We start from the raw sequence: 20673 nt of genomic DNA, 5'->3' as shown, positions 1-20673 counted from the left end.
TCTTTCATCCTCATCCTCTTTCTCATCACCACCCTCTCCCTTCTTCCTGTCTCTGCTTTCATCCCTCTCTCTCTTTCACTATTTCTCTCCCTCTCTCTCTCTGCTTTCATCCCTCTGTCTTTCACCATTGCTCTATTCTCTCCCTCTCTTTGCTTTCATTGCTCTCCCTCTCTCTCCCCTCCCTCCCCCTCCCTCTCTCTCTCTCTCTCTCTCCAGTCCTGGTGCTGCTGTTCGTGGTGTGGATGAAGCGGAGGGATAAGGAGCGGCAGGCCAAGCAGCTGCTCATCGACCCCGAGGACGACGTGCGCGACAACATCCTCAAGTACGACGAGGAGGGGGGCGGCGAGGAGGACCAGGTACGGAGAGGAAGACCCCCCCCCCCCCCCCCCGCCCAATCCCAGCATGCCCTGCCGGATTCCCTCTAATCAAGCGGCCCTCTATTTTCTCGGGAGTTAATATCGGCGAATCGTTCGACAAAGCGAGGCAGCGCAATATTGCAAATGGACTTTTCTTGCCAGGGGCGGCCGAGCGTTGATGGAGCGCTTGCCGCCGCACCAGGCCGGGCCCATTCCTCTTTACGGCGCTCAAATTAGCCCGTGATGTTGCTAATTGCGCCGCTAATGCAATCCAAATGTTGCCGTTTACCAATTACGTTGTGATTTAGACGGACGTTTCGCGGAGCACGAGCGGGGATGAAAACCAAGCGGGGGGGGTGGGGGGGGGGGGGCGTGGTTAGTTTTCTAGCACACCGCACGGCAGGGACGAAGCCGACCGGTTATTGCCTCTCTGCCTGGGAGGGGGGGTGGGGGGGGGAAACGTTCCCACCATGGTGATTTAAAAACCGAGCCACGAGAGTCCCACGATAGCCGTTTATCATCAACAGCCGTCGACGCCGCCAGGAAGATTTACCGCGGCGGGGGGGGGGCGTGGGGGGGGGGGGGGGGGGGGGGGGGGGCGTTCCTTCATTTCGGGACGGGTGGTGTTTTTGCGCTGTTCCAGGAAATTGGCGTGCCTGGGGTCCCGGGTCTTTGAGTCAGCGTGCGAGCCCGCGGGAACGAGCCCCGCTGAGTCATATAGACTGTGTGATGGACCCCCTCGCAGGGCCTTATCGCTCTCCTCACTGGGACCGGGATTACTATCGCCTGACTGTCCACCGCGCTGCCCTGCCATTCATTTCCGCTGCTGCCCCCCCCACACCCCCCCCCTTCCCCCCCTCCCCCCCCCCCCCAGAATTTACTTTTCTTCATTTTTTTATATCAGTATTTATATTGAGGCCATAACCTCAATGTTAAAACTAAAGCTGCATAATGGCCATGCTGGGGATATCGCTGTATGGTGATACTAACCGACGCCCAGCCGTCCCCAGCCAAAAAAAAAAAGACCCAATTCATTATCCACAGTCAGGGAGTGATATATGATATTATATTGCTTGAGATTTATTATTTGTGTAGATGTGTATTTCCTTTCCCCTCTCTCTCTCTCTCTCAGTGGGCTGGCCTTGGTGATAGTTGTTGGTTAGGCAGGTCCAGCCTCTGTATGTACTCGGCAGGTGAAAGGGGGTTGAGCATTGCAAATATCAATACAAAGGGAGGGGAGAATCAGTTAATATGGAAATCTGCACTGGGGGCCCTGTAGACTCGGATTGACCCCGGCAGCGCTGCTCTCTCCCTCTGCTCGGGTGACCGTGCGGTTTGCATAAATTGGAAAGTGTTTCATTTGCAATCGGCTCGGCGACGGGGTCAGTTTATGCAAAGGCCCCTCGTCTGGTCGGATCCGTCGCCCCCCCCCCCCCCCACCCTGGGCAGAGCGCTCCTTCCTTATCTTTGAGTAATTAATTCGAGTGACATGTTCATATTTTCCATTCTCGCGCACTGACATGAATCCGACAGTCGTGTAAACGAACAAAAGATAATTGAGGAATAGAATTGGGAGGGAGGTTGGGGGGCGTGGGGGGTGGGTGGGGGCGGTGGGTGGGGGGGGGGGGGGGATGGCGCTCCTGACATTGCACAAGGAAAGAAAATATGGATGTGCCTGCTGGACTCTTTTGTTATGTAAACCACTGAAAGATAATAGAAAATTGGGGAGCGTGGGGGGGGGCGGAGGAACAAATTCTGAAATGTGTTCCTCGAACTAATGGAAAAAGTTGTCAGACTGAATTTATTTGTAAATTAATCATCTTTTTAGTAAAAAAAAAATAGATACATTTTTAAAAAGTAAATTGGGTGAGGGGGCTACATTTTCGGGAATACTTTCCTCAAGAGTTGTGAAGCACTAAAGCCCCCCCCCCACCCCGACATGCCCCGATTGACTGCAGCTTGGTCTGAATGAGCCACTTGAGCTGGAAAACATTTGCCTCTCTCCAGGCAGGGACCTCCTGTGCGTCTGTGGGTCCAGCCCTGGATGCTCTGGGAGTCTGCAAGCCTTCACGGCTCTGTGTGTGTGTGTGTGTGTGTGTGTGTGAACCACACGACCCGGTTACACACAGCGAATAACAGCGTCTGTGTGTGTGTGTGTGTGTGTGTGTGTGTGTGTGTGTGTGTGTGTGAACCACACGACCCGGTTACACTCACAGCGAATAACAGCGTCTGCGTGTGTGTGTGTGTGTGTGTGTGTGTGTGAACCACACGACCCGGTTACACACAGCGAATAACAGCGTCTACGTGTGTGTGTGTGTGTGTGTGTGTGAACCACACGACCCGGTTCCACTCACAGCGAATAACAGCATCTGCGTGTGTGTGTGTGTGTGTGTGTGTACATGTGCCTGTGTTGCCTGTATGGTGGGGTGGGGGTGGAGGAGGGGGTGGTGAGAGAATTGGAGCTTTGGGAGGAGGAACGGTGGGGGGGGGGGGGGGGGGGGGTGGAAGTTGTTTTGAAAGATCTCATAAAAAAAGTGCAATAAATCACACATTGTTATGAATGGCAGTGACTCTCTGCCTCTGCTAAACAGCTCTTTTGTTCTGAGATTATATTTCCTTTTAGAATCCACTGTCACCCCCCCCCCCTTCCTCCCCCCCCCCCTTCCTCCCCACCCCCCCCCCCCCCCGTGTTCAGCCCTACCATTTAGAGACGAGGCGCATTGCTACCCATGCAAGTCTCTCTGAAGCTGTCATGTGACAGAACATGCAGAGGAATTGCAGGTTGCCTGCGACATGTAAATAGGATTCCAGCAGCTCTCCTGCACCCACCGCTGCACGCAGAGGGCTTTGCCGTCGCCAGACAATGCCCCCTTTCGATGACGGCGTTTCTCCCCCTGTTGCAAAACCTTCGCCCCTGCTCTGAATACCCCCCCCCCCCTGCATTGTCGGATGAAATTGTCCCTTTTTGACTTTTTCACAAAACGAAAAAGGATTGGAGCAAACTTACTCGTACACAAAGGACTCCTTTATTCTCTCCGCTTTGCGCGGCAGTTTCGTTTTATGTTATTGTTTTAGGAAAAAAAAAAAAATGCGCTGGTGCTCCTCCGCAATCCATTTAGTCCGGTGCGTGTAACTGTTATCAGTGCTTTCGAAAGCCTATAGAATCAGATCTGCTCGGAGGGACGGGGGGGCAAGATGAGCGATTCGTCTGAAACGGTCGTTTTTTTTTTTTTTTTTCGGGCCCACGTGACCGTGTTGGCCAGGTCGTGTGCCCATCCCCCCTCCCTAACCCCTCCCTAACCCCCCCCCAACCCCCCGTCTGTGGTGGCCAGGTGGCCCAGGATTGACTCCCATCTGTCCGGCAGGATTACGACCTGAGCCAGCTCCAGCAGCCTGACACGGTGGAGCCGGACGCCATCAAGCCCGTGGGGATCCGCCGCCTGGACGAGAGGCCCATCCACCCCGAGCCCCAGTACCCCGTCCGGTCTGCCGCGCCCCACCCGGGGGACATCGGCGACTTCATCAACGAGGTAAACCTGCCCACGCGGCGGCGAGGGGGGGGGCGAGGGGGGGGGCGTGGGGGGGGGGCGGGGGGGCTTTCGGTCCGTCCGGGCCCCTCTCCCAACGGTGGAGAGAGAATAAAAACAAAAAGCACACCAGCACATGTATAGGAGAAGGAAGCAGCAGGAGGAGAACAGGGAATAGCTGGTGCATAAAATTAAATCAATAATCCGTGCAACACTACTACTGAACAGCACAAACGTGAATTAGCTTCTTCTTTTTTTTTGTAGCTGATATGTTTAATTTGTCATCTTGTACGCATTCTACAATGGATTCTTTCCACTGCTCACCCATATCCTTTCCTAGCTAAACCATGGGCGGGGGGGTTGGGGGGGTGGGGGGTGGAATTTAATATCTTAAATAGGGCCACACTGAACTCTGCTCAAATGAGATTAGCGGGGAAACACAGTTAAATTAAATTGGTAATGAATTAAACACTATCCTTGTCAGGAAAACTTAAAGTAATTATCCATGATTTAAGCTACGCATTATCTCCGATTTAACCGTCCATATGCGACTGCATATCCGCAGTTTATTGCATTTATTTACCAAGTCGGGCTTCTTGCTTGTGACTCTGCCTACATGTTTGTAGTCACGAGATGTCTTAAGTCATAAAATGAAGACGTCTCGAACATTTATGACCTGAAAATTATATTCCTATCGGTGAGACGTGGTAAACTGTACAGTGTATTAATCATCGTCTTCAATCACCTATGCGTACAGTACGTATTGTTCGTTTCATCAGTGATAGGAGTGACATTTAAAGCTAGAGCCAATGACTGACTTGGCTGCAATGTAGTCTTTATTTAATTTTTTCGACAAATCTAGCTAAGAAACAAAAAGGAGTTTATTTCTTGGTATCCTAGGAGCCTCTGATTGTCTTTTTTATGAGAGTGGCTTTCGATGGAAGGCCCCATTGGAAAGGGGTACCTTTTCAGCTCATTCATATTGACTGGAATTTTACAGGGGCGACTGCAAGCATATATGGGATGTTGTATGAGAAAGCTTGTTGACTTTTGTAAAATGCGTGTAGTTGGTCCGTGTTCAGGAATGTATTCTGAATATTTAAAAAAAACTATTATTATTATCTGTTCTACATGTAATTAAGGAAAACACAGCAATGTATTCAAATGTCACACATTTGGAAATCCAATCTGTTTGGATACGTTGATGCGGGCTTATTGTCAATTCTGAATTAATTTTCAAACAGCAATTTGAGAGTGATTAACTTTGACACACTGGACTGTTTTTAATTGGAACATAATTGCATTTACCGAAATGACAGAACCTGAACAATTTAACTGAACTATTGAATTTCACCTACAATGCTTGAATGAAATTTGTTTTTGGCAATACAATACATCAAACATGAATTCTGTAGCAGCAGCAGTGGCAGTAATAGTAGCAGTAGCAGTAGTAGCATCAGTAGTAGTAGTAGTAGTAGTAGTAGTAGTAGCAGTAGCAGCAGTAGTAGTAGTTGCAGTAGTAGTAGCAGTAGCAGCATATAAAACACACAGTCATTTACAGTTTTGTCCTCATCTTCTTTCTTCTCCAAGGTGTCTGGGGTGCATTTACAGTTTCTTCCTGGCTTCCATTTATCGACTGTTTGGAGCCCTTAAAAAGGAACTTTGAATTATTTAGGCTTTGTCTTTGTATTGAGTGACACACGTCCCGTCGTTATGCTACGTACTGGAACGCAGTAAGCCTTTGCGTGCTCTTAAATCTAATGAGAAATGTGTCTGTTACTGGACTATGCTGCAGTGGAGCTACATGGCACAGTAGCACTGTTATCACAAAGGCCTTTATTTCGCGTTAAGCTCACTGACGGACGTCGGCGCCACCGTTGATCGAAGCTGCGCTTTGTTTTGCCCTTCCTCCGAAGTTAACTAAAACAAAGACCATGAGACAGAGCTTTTGCGTGACCGGTGGAGCAAACGCGAACCACGTTTAATGACGGAAAAGTCAACCACAGGAGCGACGATAGCTTGAGCCGTAATGAGCGACGATAGCTTGAGCCGTAATGGATGATCTGACGGTTGCATCGTGGCCGAAGACTATTACCGCTGCTGCCTGAGGCGAGCGTTTAATGAGCGTTAGCAACAGGAAAATAATTTCAAACCACAGAGACATTTTTCTATTTTGATAATTATTACAGAGCGGTTGCACGGACTATCTAAGTGATGTTCAATAAATGACTTCGGAAACGGTTCTTATTTTGAAGGCGCTTGTTGTTTTATTTTTGTTTTTTGTTTGTCGTTTGTTTGTTCGTTTCTTGTATCTTATTATTATTATTCCACTTTCCGTCTTCACCCGTGGATAGGTGTATGTGGGCAAAGGCCTGTGGTGTGAACCCGGAACGCTCGTAGACACGGTCTCCTTGGAAACGCTGTTGCGCGGGCCCCCAGGCCCCGATATTGCTCTGAGCCCCCCCCCCGCCCCCCCCCCGTTTTCTGAAATCTGCCTTTTACTTCAGAAATCTATCACGCGCCGCCCCGCCCTCGTAAAAATCAATAGCCGTCTGAAAGGGGGCCCCGTCACGCCATTCGCGAACGACACCGAGAACGAAATTATTAAGAGCGCGGAATCTTACCGCGCGCCGCCGCGGCGATGAGCTGGCGGGAGGAGCGTAGGAGGCGCTGCTCGATGTCTGTCTGCGTTCGCCCCAAGTGTCTCGCTCGCTCACTCGCCCGGTCCGGCTGCAGCCGCGCTGCTGGCTTATGAGAGAAAGAGAGAGAGAGGCCAGCCACGGCACGGTGTCCCCAGGCTGTGTGCAGCCAGCGAGCGAGCGAGCGCCCTCTGTCTTTCCCCCGGGGGGGGGGGGGGTCACACTTCCTGCTGTTTATAGCACCGGACGTAGGTGCGTTTCTCCGCCATTTTGCAATCGCCAGGCGACCCTCCGCTCGGCATCACGGCCTCCTCGGGGAGTTCGCTGTGGGGTCAGCCGAACTTTCCCTCTTTTCTCTCAAGCCCCGCCCCCGGGCCGGGCTCTTCTGCGGACTCTGCGCCAGAACGGCAACTGCAACAGGAAGGACAGAAAAAAAAAAAGACGGAAAGAAAAAGAAGAGAGAGTAGAGTAGGGTAGCCGCGTATTTCCAGTATTTCAGCGGTTGAGGCATCTTGGTCGCAGGGCTGTCTGTTTGTATTCTGGGTGTATGGAGGCTGGTGTGTGGGGACTTCCACATATTTCCACAGATCGGGGATATATGTTGCAGTCATGTACAGTAGACTGCACTTTAAAATCGATCTGCGGTTAAAATGCACAGTCAGAAACACAGCAGCTACTCCTGCCTGGTGCTCTAACGGTGGATTACATACGGTGTGAAAATCATTACCTTTTTTCGTGATATAGAAATATTGCTGTGCGCACCGTATTTGTCTGGGGGTGAGGGATGCGGGGGGCAGATCGATATTTCACCCATAAAGTCTGTGTGCTTAAAAATAACTCAAAAAGCTTTATTCAATTCAATTCAATTTTATTTATATAGCGCTTTTTACTGAGAACTGTCACAAAGACGTTTTACAGAGAAGCAAGGCAAGAAACAGAGCAAAAAAGAGAAAACAGAGCAAACACCAGGCCTGAACCTCAAAAAAAAAAAAAAAAACTCATAGTGGGGAGAAAACCCTCAGAAAAAACTCCCCAATGGGAATAAATCTCACGAGAGAAACCCAGCTATAGAGGGGGAGCCCCTCCTCCACCGGCCAGCCTGGTGTAAAGTAACAGACAGAAAATAAAATGGGTTGAGCAGGTTTCAGCTGAGGTGAAACCTAACAAGAATACATTTTTGGCTGGATCCGCAACAGCAGGGCCAACCCTACAAACGTGAATGTCTGTGACTGACTGAGTGAGTGACTGAGTGATGAAGTTACACCATTGGTCGGCCGAGTTATGAAGTTACACCATTGGTGTGTTAGGTCCAGCCATAGGACCAGGTTTTAACCTGGTCTTCTTTTTTAATGACCTGCTGGAACCGTCCATACAGGAGAGTCAGAATCCATCCGCAGAGCCGTCTTTTCTTCCGACAATCTTTTATTTATTTGTTTATTAAGTTTTCGTCCTTTGACGTTTTTTTTTTTTTTTCCCCGCGCAGGGACTGAAGGCGGCGGACAACGACCCCACGGCCCCGCCCTACGACTCGCTGCTGGTGTTCGACTACGAGGGCAGCGGCTCGACCGCGGGCTCCCTGAGCTCCCTCAACTCGTCCAGCAGCGGCGGCGACCAGGACTACGACTACCTCAACGACTGGGGGCCGCGCTTCCGGAAGCTGGCGGACATGTACGGCGGGAGCGACGACTAACGGGGGGAGGAGGGGGGGGGGGGGACGGGGGGGGACGGGTGGGACGGACGGGGGCTGACGAGGGGAGGGGTGCAGGAGGCCGGGTCACGCAGGGGGGAAGGGGAAAGATACATCCCGCGGAGTGGCACTTTTTTTATGGGACAAGGACAGCTTCTAAAAATGAAAAAATAAAAAAGCGAAACGAAAACTGTATTCCCCAAAAGAGCGAGAGAGAGAGAGAGAGAGGGGAGAACAAACAGCGACCACAAGATCAACAACAACCGCCGCCGCCACCACCGCCACCACCACCGACAATGACAAAAAACGACAAGAGATAACAAGGCCTAATGGTGTAGCCTGCTAGCGCTTGTGCTCGTTGACGGCTTCGCCATGGGCCGCTGTCCAATTCCGGCACAGTGGGAACGTTGGTAAATTGCCGCCATTTTGGGTCGCTGGTATTCAGAGCGCTCAGTTACACTTGAATTTCACAGTACAGAAGCACTGGGATTATATGTGCCTTTTTGTACATTTTTGGATCTGAATAATTAGTTTTATGTTCAAGGCTTTAATGGTACTGACTTTTGGAGTGATTTCAAAAATTAAGAAAGTATGTTAAAATACGGTATGCTTCTCCATACTTTTTTTTGTTTGTTTGTTTTTTGGTTGCACCATATTGCTGTTTCTTAAAATAAAAAATTTAAAAAAAGATAATTTAAGTGAATTTCAGAAGGAAAAATGATGAAGGTATCTCTGTAAGCCTGCGCAGGCAGAAGCACCTGAAAAACAGCTATGTGCAGTTCGCTAGACTTTTAGATCGTTTTTTTTTTCTTTCTATTTTTTCTTCTTCTTTTGTTCACTAAAAATGTAAACTTAATGCAGCTGGTTGCAAATAAAGGGAGTCACCAAGCACCGTTTTGTAGCGGAATAAGTTTTGTTTCTCTGGAGTGGTATAGTATTTTACAAAAACCTTTATTTTGTTCTAATTCATGTACACTTTGTTTGCCTTAGCCATCCTCTGGAACTTTTTGATTTTTACTTCACTGTAAAGAAAAATGCGTGTACATAATGTTTTTTGGCGTAGTCTCTGGAAAAAGTGCAAAAAGTTCAGAAATTGTATATGTATAATTTGGACTACAGATTAAAGTTTTTTGCATGTTTTTATCTTTTCATTATAAAAAAAAAAGGTATTTCCAAAATTTATTTACAAAAGAAAATCTACATTTACATGGCTGGATGACGTTTGACGTGTAGAAGATACGAAAGCCTTTTTGTAAAAGAGAACGAGAAAGCAAGGGGGGAGTCTTGTCAGCACAACTGTTTGAATTTGTACCAAAAAGGGGGTGTTCTGCCACCAGAAGCACTAATCACCCATCAGCTTTAAGACCAGAAAGGTTTTTGTCTGAAGATTTGTGGATGATATTATGTACCAGAATACAAATTATACATCTCTGACCCCAACAATCTGAATAAAATGCTAATTTTGGAGCTAGTGACTGTTTCTGGATTGTTTTCCTTTTTTTTTCTTTTTATTTTGGTTTTATTTTTGCTATTTTTTAAACACATTACTGTGTCTTTTATGATAAAAATACACCCTGTTTGTTTTTGTGCACAGTTGGCAGTGAAAGGCAGTGTTCGATAGTGCCTACACCGAACAATTCAGACTTTCTGCTTTGTTTCGGAAACAACTGAAATATATGCCAGGATGGCTGCTGCTATTTATACTTACCGTCTTCAGACCTGAAAAGACTTGAAGCCAGGGAAAATACTCTTCTACCCTTAACAGAACGGGTACTTAGACTGAACCCCCGTTTGCTTATTTCTGATATTGTCAAATGAGAAAGTTTAAACATTAACTGAAATAGAAAAGTGAGATTCTCTTCGTTCTCACTGTTCAGCTCGTACTGTTCAATTGCTTGTTGCTGCCATCATCAAGACTTTCAAACTGCTTGCTTTTTTTTTGATTATTCCAAAAAAGGATTCCCGTCTTCACTTGGGTTCAGAAAAGGTGCTTTTAATTGCACGTTAAAATGACCCACCACAGAGCTCAACCATACTAAAAGTTTAGAAGCTGGGAGTGTATTTCCTGAATGTGTGGAATGTTCTCCATCAAAATGACCTCTTTGGCTATTAATGTGTTTTTTTTTTTTTTCTTCATACTGAAATGCCTGAAGGCAAAGTTGCTTGTGACCTTCAGGTCTGTGAATAGCCGCTGAAGGTTTTCTTTCATAGCAGGCTGCTGTGGTGGGGTCTTTTTTTTTTTTTTTTCCATAGAGTAATTCCACTGCCAAAAGTGTTTTCAAGCATATAGTGTAATTGTAGGAGACTTAATTTGTTTTGTCCTGGGTTCACAGTAATTTCATTAGTTGTTTGCCATCAGGAGATCGGATCCAAAATAATAATCTCCTCCATCAGCGTTCTCCCCGGAGTACCTTCACTTCCCGGCTCCTTTTGGCTGAGTCATTTCCACTTGAGCTTCAGTGTGTGTGTGTGTGTGTGTGTGTGTGTGTGTGTGTGTGTGTGTACGTGCACGTGCATGCAAGTCTCTCCGTTATCTGATCTTTCTCCTTATGCGCACAGAAAGTGGAGACGATTTCTGAGAAACACCTAAGAACAACATGAGCAACAGGGAAAACTTTCCCGCGGGTTGTTCCAGAGAACGTTTATGAAGCCATTTCCTACGTGTCTTTCCCTTAATGGACATTTGTACAAAACTTTTGGTTTGGGGTGATTGGCCACATTTCGGCGTACCCAATCACGTATAGCGAAGCAGCGAACGGCCTTCCCCCTGCAGCTGTGTTTAGCTTCAGACCCAAGTTCCCTTCGCCTGCTACCTGCCAGGATCACTGAGCCCCACGTTCTGCTACAACACGTCCGACAAACTCGAATTAACACCCTCCCCCCCCCCCCCGCCCCGCACCCCTCAGCGGTACGGACGTTCCTGTTCACTTAGGTCCCGCCGAACGCTGAAGGACGGCTAAGGCCAAGCCCAGGGCACCCGAATCCTGCGAGGACCGCCGGCGACTGGAAACGGACTTCGTTCTCCGCTGCGGACGACTCCGGCGTTCGTCCTCGGATGGAGCTAAAAGGCCGCCTGCTCCTCTCTCTTCTTTCTCTCCGTAGAATTCTTCTGTGGGCCACTGCGGGCGCTGTAGTCGTTGTTGTTTGTTGTTGTTGTTGTTTTTTTCTTGGTTTTTCATCAATAGCGACATTCTTCTTTATAGGGCTCAGGCACCGACGCAGAGCGTGCCCCACTGAGGGATTACAGGGCCTCGTGCCTCAGTTTGGTTGTTGTGGCGTTACGGGACCTTGTGTCTGCCTTGTATTGAATGTCTAGATATTGGGAAGCAGAGATAGCCGCAGCACCAGTAGAAATTCCTGCACAGCACACGTGTCTCAGAGGGAGCTTGTGTGTCCGTACGGCTTGAAGTTTGCAGCGCATTGTTGGATTGAATAAAGTGTGTGCGTGTGTGTGTTTTGTGGGAGGGGGGAGGGGGGGTCAGCCCCTCTTTTAGGTTTTTTTTAACTCTCCCTTTTTCCACCAGAAATGTTGCTACAGTACCAGCCGCAGCAGTGAACCCTGTGAATTTTGTCTTTGAAGTCCTCAGTATGGATCTGTTGAAGTACACTAATCCACAACAAAAGGCTCGCAGGTAAGGGGAGATAAAACGGTGATTAAGCGAGTATGTCAGACATGACACGAGAGGTTTCTCAACAGATCAACAGAGGCTCTGGCGGCGCTCTGTGACTTGTGTTTGCTAATCACACGTTTCTGTTTCGCTTTTTTAAAGCCCTTCTCTTCTGGGTCTCCGTATCTCGTCGCGATTAATCTCCCTCCCTTGTTCAAAGACGCGCAAGACAGTGATAATATTCCTCTGCCAGCGTGGCACTTCTGACAACCACCACCCCCCCCCCAACCCCCCCCCCCCAACAGTCTTCCACAGTATCGCATGGCTAGTCAAAAGCTGGCATCCGTCTCCAGCATTGCACTCCAGAGCTGAATATGTTTATCACCATGGTGCTGCTCCCTCATCAGATGCGGTTGCCACACAACCAGAAAACTCCAAACTAATTTTGCGTTCGTACTGACAAAAAAAAAAAGAAAAAAAAAAAGGAAAAGAAAAAAACACGGAGATAAATCTATAATTACTCCAGCGTAACAAATGGTTGGACGCTACTGACCTAAATGTCTTTTGCGTAGCTAGTCTCTGGGCTGTTATTTTTACATAATACGTGTCATCGTGAGGTCATTCACGAATAATTCCTCATGCCGTTCGGTTATGTCACACACACCTCTGAAAAATACCATTTTGCTGATGGGTGATATGAACAGATGATATAGCGCATTGTATTACAGTCTAGCAACTGTATTTCATTAATCAAATCAAACTCCAGCCTCTTATTTTATACAGCTGACAACTTCTTGAATGTCTGTATTGACTGCATTGACCCCTTTTTTAAATAATAAGGGGTCAATGCAGCACATTCACCTTTATAAAAAGTGGCAACACCACTATTCTGTGAAGTTTCTACCTTATACAAAGCATATTGTTTATCAAATGCTCTATAGAGCTTTCAAACTGTTTTTTTTTTTAAACATGAATGAATGCAAGCATTTAAGAAGAATAAAACTCTCCTTGCCGTGTCCAGAAAAACAAAAATAAAGCTTAACTACCACTCTGCCATTAACTATGACTGTGTATTGTATGTATAAATGGAGACAATGCCGTATGATTGGCTTCAGTCACATGTGGTTCACGGCCTGTGATGTCACATGGTGGCTTGTGGGATCACTTATCACCATGCGGTTTTTGGTCCGGACCACAGAATGTCTGTTAATTTGAGTAACACTGCAATCACCGTCGAAAATATCCTTCGTCAGGGATGTGAAAAACATCCCTTGGTTGTTCTCACACTGGCCTAAGTGGAACAGACAACTGATGTGGCGAAGTATCTTCAGTTATTTTCGGAACACCTCATTAAGTAATCCCCGCCATTTTCCAGAAAAGTGAGACCGGAGCACGATGCCAATTTGGCATCAAAGAGGAAACAAACAACGACAACAAAATAATGACAAAACAACGACGAAAAAGGAAAGATCTAAATAAATCCAAATCTATTTTAGAAGGTTTTCTTGACTGAGACCCACGCTTTTGAAAAACAATATGAAAGAAAAATTCCTCGTTGGAAATCAACAGTTAAGCAGATTCTAGAAGACAGAAAAAAAACTTACGGTAACGTTAGACAGACAGAGAGGGGCCACAAACGTGTTACGACAGCACAACGGAAATGTCCTCTCTATTTGTTTATTTTTATTATTTTTGGTTTCACCATGTAGAAATTACAGCGCTACTTTTGTACACCACCTTCTATTCTTCAGGGCACCAAAATGCTTGGGACCTAAATGCAATAACATGGATGGGGTGGGGGGGGGGGGGGGGGGGAGGGCAAATATAATAAATGGAGGGACTGTGTGTGAATTCTGTGCAATAATAGGAAACACTCTGTGGTATTCCCTGGGTGGCCATTAAAAGTCATTATGTATTACAAGGTCAAAAAAAAGATGGATTTGATGCAGGACTGTGGAACAGTGCTGTATTTGAACCCAGCACTCTGTAGGTTCCAACATGGCCTTCACCGCAAATCATTTAACATCCCCTCCTTTGGCTAGATTTTGGCCACACATCATGTAACCCACACACAATGATATATATTTCATGTACAGTAACCCCCTTTCTTACTTTTTTACAGATGACATCATACTGCAGCTCAGGCAGTCTCACAGAAATACTCAAACACATCCCCCCCCCCCCCACCAAATCTTGACAAAAATTGCCACTGTCCAAATACTTATGGACTGCCCTGCATATGTACTATACATATACTATAAGTGTGTGTGTGTGTGTTTTCTCATATTATATTACAAGGTTTTATCTGTAAGGGTAACATATTTATTATGCACCATAACTGCCAGGGTTTGGCCTGATCAAGAAAGTGCAGTTCCGTGTTCCATTTGCCAGCAAAAGAAACATCTGTTACATCTGTCAAGGGGAGAGTGGGGGGGCGTGGGGTCTAATTTGCGAAAGAGAGCGCTTTCTGCTTGTGTGTGGGGCCACACGTCACCATGAAAGCCCCTGTGGTTCCCACCCCCCCCCCCCCCTCCTAACCCTAACCCCCCGCCCACAGTGGGTGTCAGGGAGAATAATGTGATTATCTAAATAAAATGTAAACTGGACATTAACTATGCAGCCCACAACCTTTTGGTGCACCTGAGCAAAGGACGGATGCAGGCCCTTAACTACTGAAATAACCCCACCCTCTCGGGCCAGCGCGATGCGGATGGACCCTGCGCCTGTCCACCCAAACCGCCCGGCGTGTAAATAAATACCGGGGGGGTCCCGGAGATAATGGCGCGACGGTTAATGTTTGCCGAGGACGGATCAGTCCCGGCCCCCGGCTGCTGCTTCCGGGCTCTTCCGCGGCCGGATTTGAGCGGCTCTTCAGAGGGAGCCACTGGGATAGCGGGCAGGGGGGCCGTTTGAATAATAGTGCGGGAGAAGGGGAGCGATCTATGAAAACTGGGCGGGGGGAGGGGGGGGGGGGCGGCTATCTGTTAGAATCTGGGGTTGGTGGGGGGGGGAGGTGGTGGATGGTGGGGGGGGGGGTAGGCGGTGGTGAGGGGGGTCATGGAGGTGGGGTAAGGGGGGAAGGGGGTGGGGGGGGATGTTGATCTGCACGGCAAAGAGCTGCTCAGTGAACAGACATCCAGCTCCCCCGATTCTAATATCACACACCACGTCCTTTCATTGCCGTCCTGATGGGGGACTTTAATCACCGTCCTGCCGCAGCAGGGCCTGCAGTATCTACGCGCTGGAATGTTGGGCTCATTACCATGAAATAGATTTTTTTTTTTTACAAGATAACACAACATCCGCTCAGTGTGTGATTTAACGGCTTCGTCCCACGCTGCTGCATCTCAGTGCAACGGGGCTCTCCCATTCTGCCGCGTTAAAAAATCGCAGCACCCCCCCCACCCCGCCCCCCCCCAAACTGGACCCAAATGACTGGTTGGATATGGGCTGCTGTCTGGCTCGTTCCCGTTAAAGACCCTGTCCCGGCGTGTGGATGGGCCCCACGGTCCGGTATCGGGTCCAGAAGCCGCCGGTGCCAGCCGTGGCTGGCAACTCGTAGTCGGGCACCGAATTGGCCGTGTCAGTGGGATGGGTCATTTGGCAGATTGAAACGCCTCACTGTATGCCAGCAAACGTGCCCCCCACTCCACCCCCCACCCCCACCCCCCAGGTCAATTAGGTACCTGTGGTCTACCTGCATCCACGGAGCATGGGACATGCCCATCCTGGACAGGGGCTGTGTAAGCTGCCCAGGTGGCCTACGGAGGGAACAGAGAGGGGCAGCCAGGGGGTTTTTGGGTGCCCTCCTGCACTCACATTATAAAGGGTTCCAAAAGGCTGTTCTCTTGTCTCCCCAGAGGCACCCTATTGAGTTCAAGCATTTTGGGCAAAATGGTTCTGTCTGGGAGCTTTCACACTTTTCACACCTACCATAGACGGTTCCAGAAAGAACTGAAATGGGTTAAGCGATGGAGACAAGCCGAAGGACCCTTTTTTCGGAGAGTGCAGCTCGTGTATGGGCCCCACGGTCCGATATCTTATCTGACTCAGGCCAGTGATGACTGTACAGCCCCATGACGGTGCTGTAGGTGGGCCCCTGACCAGACTTCATATACTGTGACTATACATAGATTTTGGAAAATATTTCAAAATATAAAACCCACTGTGCATCAGCGATCTCTGCTGGTCAGTCCCTGCAAGTCTGCCTGTTAAGCAACGCGCGAGGCGCGTCCTCCTCCAGCTCACGTCTGTGTGAGCCTGACTGTGACACAACTGCGGTGTGACAACAGCTGACAGATTTGTGCTACGGCGGAGAACACATGTTTGCCTGCGCTTCTCCTGAATCAATAGCGGAGGCAGCAGCGTTCAAAATTCAAAACGAGAGGGAGAAAAAGGGAGGGTTGGGGGGGGGGGGGTGGAGGTGCGTGGGAGAGTGTGTGTGTTTTACATGATGGATCAGGTTGCTATACAATAGGACTTATATGAATACAGCTGGGCATTCCAAAGAGGATGAAAAAGCGAAATATCAGGGTAAAAAAAAAACCAAGCTGGGTGTGACAGCTCAATGAGGGACACTAGACGGTGGAGGAGAGCTGAATAACATGCTGTCAGTGCCGCGCTTTGGAAGGGCTTCGTTGTGAAAACACGTCTCAAACACCGATCTCTCCACAAGAAGAGATGAAAACATGCCCCTGTTTTTCTTTAGCCGCTGGAAATGAACAAGTGCAAACGGCATCTCTCTCTCTCGCTGTACTTCACCGCGGAGACATTGTTTGCGCGCAAACATCAGCTCTCCGCCGCGAAGCTGCGATCCCTGGCCACCGGGACATCCTCCGGCATTGTACGGGTGGAACTTTTTTTTTGACCTTTTGACAGAGCGAAACGCTGACAACTTCTATTTTACAAGGCTGGTGGTGTTACATCTCGGTTTCCCATAGACAGAAACACATTACTCTTCCCAAGGTAGCATCTGAAATTTCCCCTTCAAAAAACTACCTTTGGGAAGAAAAAAAAAAAACCACTCCCACCACTCCCATCATACCTTCTGGTATTAGATTATGCTGTAAGAAAATCAAAATCAATCCACGCTAATGCCAGCCAACATAACAGAGCCTACTGGGCTATCACATGCTGAAGTATTGGCCACCATTTCTATTGGTTTTTCTTTGAAATGAGGCATTAATATATTAATGCTCATTATTGAAAGATGCAGGGAGGGAGCAATATGCCGACTGGAGAGCATGTTTTCTCCCATTCCCTCAAACCAAAATAATGACCTATTTGCGAGGGACCGAGCGGTATTGATGCCAGTAAATGGTTTTATTCGTTATTTAATGTATTCACACATAAATACCAGATTAAAAACATTAATAAAGGCAACAAATGTGCAGGGATGTTAATAAAAAATGCGGGTTTGCCACGAAAAACCGATTTATAGAATTATACACGATAGGATTATAATGAAACATTGCAATTCTATCAGTGTAAATATTAAAGATATACTATAGGAAGGGACTCACCACAAGAGGGATTTAGCCTCAGAACAAATATGTATAGTGCCAAGGACAACGGTCATTGTGAAATTATGTGTATTTCTAACGCTATCTATTTTGTCCCATTTTAGAAGTATAAATAATTCATGGATTGAAAATTGTGTATTATTTATATTTGTAAATGTTTAATGAAATGCTATTTTTTTTTCTATCGTTATCTATGCCATGGCTCCCCGGCCCTTATCACGGAGAGCCACGGGACGCTCTGGTTTTTTGTTGTTACTCTGCACTGATTGGCCCATTGATCCACTGAAGCGGTTTTCTGATACGGTCAAGTTAATTGTCTAATCAGCCGCTTCATTGGGCCTCCTCTGGGTTTTTGAGCCCGAGCAGGTGGTTGGTTTTAAGACGAAAGCCTCAATCTGTGGCCCTCCAAGACCTGGACAGGAAAAGGGGTGATCTTGGTTATAAATACATAAATAAATAAATAAATAAATAAATAGCTTACAGGTGACAGTAAATTAATGAAGTAATTAAAATAACTCCCTCGAAAGATGTTTTGGCAACTCCTCGACTTATCATCGGTAGAGGACAAACTGTCTGTTTTTTTCTTCAGCCGGAAAAAACCTTGGAAATGCCATGATTTTATTTATCCCTCCAATGCTGTGGCCTTGACTGTCCTTCCGGGAACCCCGCCTATTGAAAACAATAAATAAATAGAGCATGGCTGCCCCCTTGGCAGAAAAGTTCAACAGGACTTGACACCGAATGGCACCTGTCAAGCAGGTGCTAAGCAGCCAATGGTGAGACGCATACTCACCCTGCACCAATGAGGAGCATTAGGCCAGTTTTTTTTTTTTTAAATGCTGTTCCGACCACTCACTGGTCATTTAAGATGGATGACGATGTCACTTCCTATAGAAATGGAAAACAGTTTTCCTCTCGTTATCATTGCGCTGGAGGAGATATAGCCGAAAAAGGTAACGGGATCGGAGAGTGGCTTCGCCTGTTCGAGAACAGACCCCTCTGTTCCTCTCTGGCGTCCCATGGCTGGAACGGGCGACCGTCGATCGTCAGAAGCGGCGGAATCGTCCACGACGTCCCACCGACGACTCCGTGCCGCCTGTTCACAGAAAAAACTCCTGGCTCCCCTCAATCCGGAGCTGCGGCCATGTTCATAAGAGAGAGTCAAACCGGAGTGTTATTTTTTCTTTCTGAAAAACATAATAACATAACACTATTACTAATACAATACAAATACAATATAGCTTCTTTTTGTTCTTCAGTTAGAGCAACCATTTTGTGGGCTTTACGCTTTACGATTCCCCCACGTAGACTAGTAATAGCGGCACTGGTAGTAGCACTAGCACTACAATTAGTACTAATTGTAGTACTCATAATAGTCATAACAATAGGCACCATGTACAAAAGTTACCCAGAATTCACATATTTTAAACTGACTGTATTGAAATGCACACCAACACGAATTACGCAGCAGAACTTGCCTGACAACAGTCAGAAACGATGAAATTCATTCGGCGGGATTCCTCAACATTTCTGTCCATCCGATCAAAATATATATATATTTTTTTTAAACTGAAATTGCATTTGACAGGTGGACTTGAATGATTTATCATCTGTGAGGCTGCTCTGTTTCAAACGAAAAACAGCTGAGATTATGTTCCAATGTTAACAAAATGTAATGAGTAAGAACTGTAGAAAACATTTTTTTTTTTTACTAAGCTTTACCGAGCTAAAACTTTCCAATTTTGGCACTCTCGGTTGCTTTTGTCCGAACCAAATTCCTAATGGACAAAATCCACTTGGCCAAAATTTCGGTAGATTATACGACCGCAGTGAAAACAAACTTGTTGTCTGTTGTGAAAGATGAAGGTAATCTACCATACCGGCTATTACTGCCCGCTGAGACAGAGGAACACAGACGCAGTGGGAGTCGGTTCGGCAACTGGGGTGTAGACTGAAGCGAGTGAATCTGCTGGTGAGGTTTCTGATGAAGTAAATGCGCCACTTGCAATACTGTAAAGTCAAGTCCTCCCAAGTCAACACTCAGGACGCCCTGGAAGCAGGCTAAAGCATAGCGGCGAAGCTACGGTACGAACTACGGGGGGAGTGGAGAGCTTTAATCACGAAGGCCCAGAGAGACGGGTTCTTAAATCGGGATTAAAGTACCGCAAGATGATTGGCTGAGTTATTTTCGTGATGTCGGGACCCCGGTAAGCCAAAGTCCCGACCCCCCCCCCTCTGTTTAAATGTTTTTAAACATTTTTTGGATGAGCAGGCAGCAGCCAGCCGCCTTCGGGCTGGAAGGTTGTATCAGCATTGCGCGGAATAATGGGAAGTAATGAGCTCAGGTACGACAGACCCAGCCCACCTAATGATCTGCGTGTCAGGAGCAGAATTTTGAAGTCTGCCAAGAATTTGGAGGGAGTCAGAGAGGACAGACCAGGACAGTTGACTTTTTATTAGCTTTTTATTTAGTCTCGTTGCTTGTTTTTTTTTTTTTTTTTTTTTTTCCCCCAGGTTCTTCCTGCAGAATTCTGGACCAATTTCAGAGCGGCCATGGTATACCTTGGGAGTCGGATGGTAAGGCATTGTAATAATCTAGTCGCGAGCAGACAAAGGCATTGATGGGTTTTCTGTGCCCTTGAGCGACTGGAATCATCTCAGATTTCATGTGAAAATAAATTTGATCTGGATATATGTTATTGAATTAGCTGCCATCGGGAGATCAAAGTCTAAAATTACATTACAGTCCCTAATTGGGGAGTTAAAGTAAAGCCAATCACATCTGGGGCGAACCATGTCATCCTGTCAAAGAGCTGTCTAAAACTACAAAGGAAAACTTCTTCTTCTTTTTTTTTGGCAGAGATTACAAAGAGAAAACTATGGCAGTCGTCCATTTTATTTTGTCACTGAGGCATGCGATTGGCCTTTCCAGAGGTGAGGTGTTTCGCGATTTCATTGAGACACAATGCAGAGTAATGTCACAGTGGCAATAAAAACCAACACCGGTTTCTGAATAATGTCTCTACTGGTTAACTCACACGATATGGCTTGAAGAGCTGAGCACCAAGAACAGGGGCTGGCAGGACTTCATAAGTCACTAGATAGACCAGTGAGCGCCTCTCTTCAATCTGCCTGAACTGGAATCTGTCTGATAGACATGTGACAACCACCACAAGAGCGTGTCCCCTGTCATCAATTTAGAGTACTTTGATCATCTGTATTCATAAAAAGGTGTGCTTCAGTTGCAAAGAACCAATAATGAAATTTAGCCTTGGTCAGGGTAAAAAAAATTCCACACAAAATGCTTCTGTGTCTCCACACTGGCAAGAGTATG

At 47.2% G+C, this 20673-nt stretch overlaps 1 protein-coding gene across 1 annotated transcript in view; it reads left to right on the top strand.

Annotated features, from left to right (window-relative positions):
* The window catches only part of LOC118226073 (cadherin-2-like), a 75778-nt gene extending 67554 nt beyond the window's left edge, over positions 1-8224 (top strand). The window contains exons 14-16 of the mRNA XM_035415332.1: positions 217-356; positions 3722-3886; positions 8006-8224. Coding sequence (XP_035271223.1) covers positions 217-356; positions 3722-3886; positions 8006-8212 — 512 coding nt within the window. The 3' untranslated portion in view covers positions 8213-8224. The remainder of the gene's footprint in view (positions 1-216; positions 357-3721; positions 3887-8005) is intronic.
* The last annotated feature ends 12449 nt before the right edge of the window (positions 8225-20673 follow it).

The sequence above is a fragment of the Anguilla anguilla genome, chromosome 4 (assembly GCF_013347855.1).
Source record: "Anguilla anguilla isolate fAngAng1 chromosome 4, fAngAng1.pri, whole genome shotgun sequence".
In the NCBI taxonomy this organism is placed as follows: Eukaryota; Metazoa; Chordata; class Actinopteri; order Anguilliformes; family Anguillidae; genus Anguilla; species Anguilla anguilla.
This window is presented reverse-complemented; position numbering and strand designations above follow the sequence as displayed.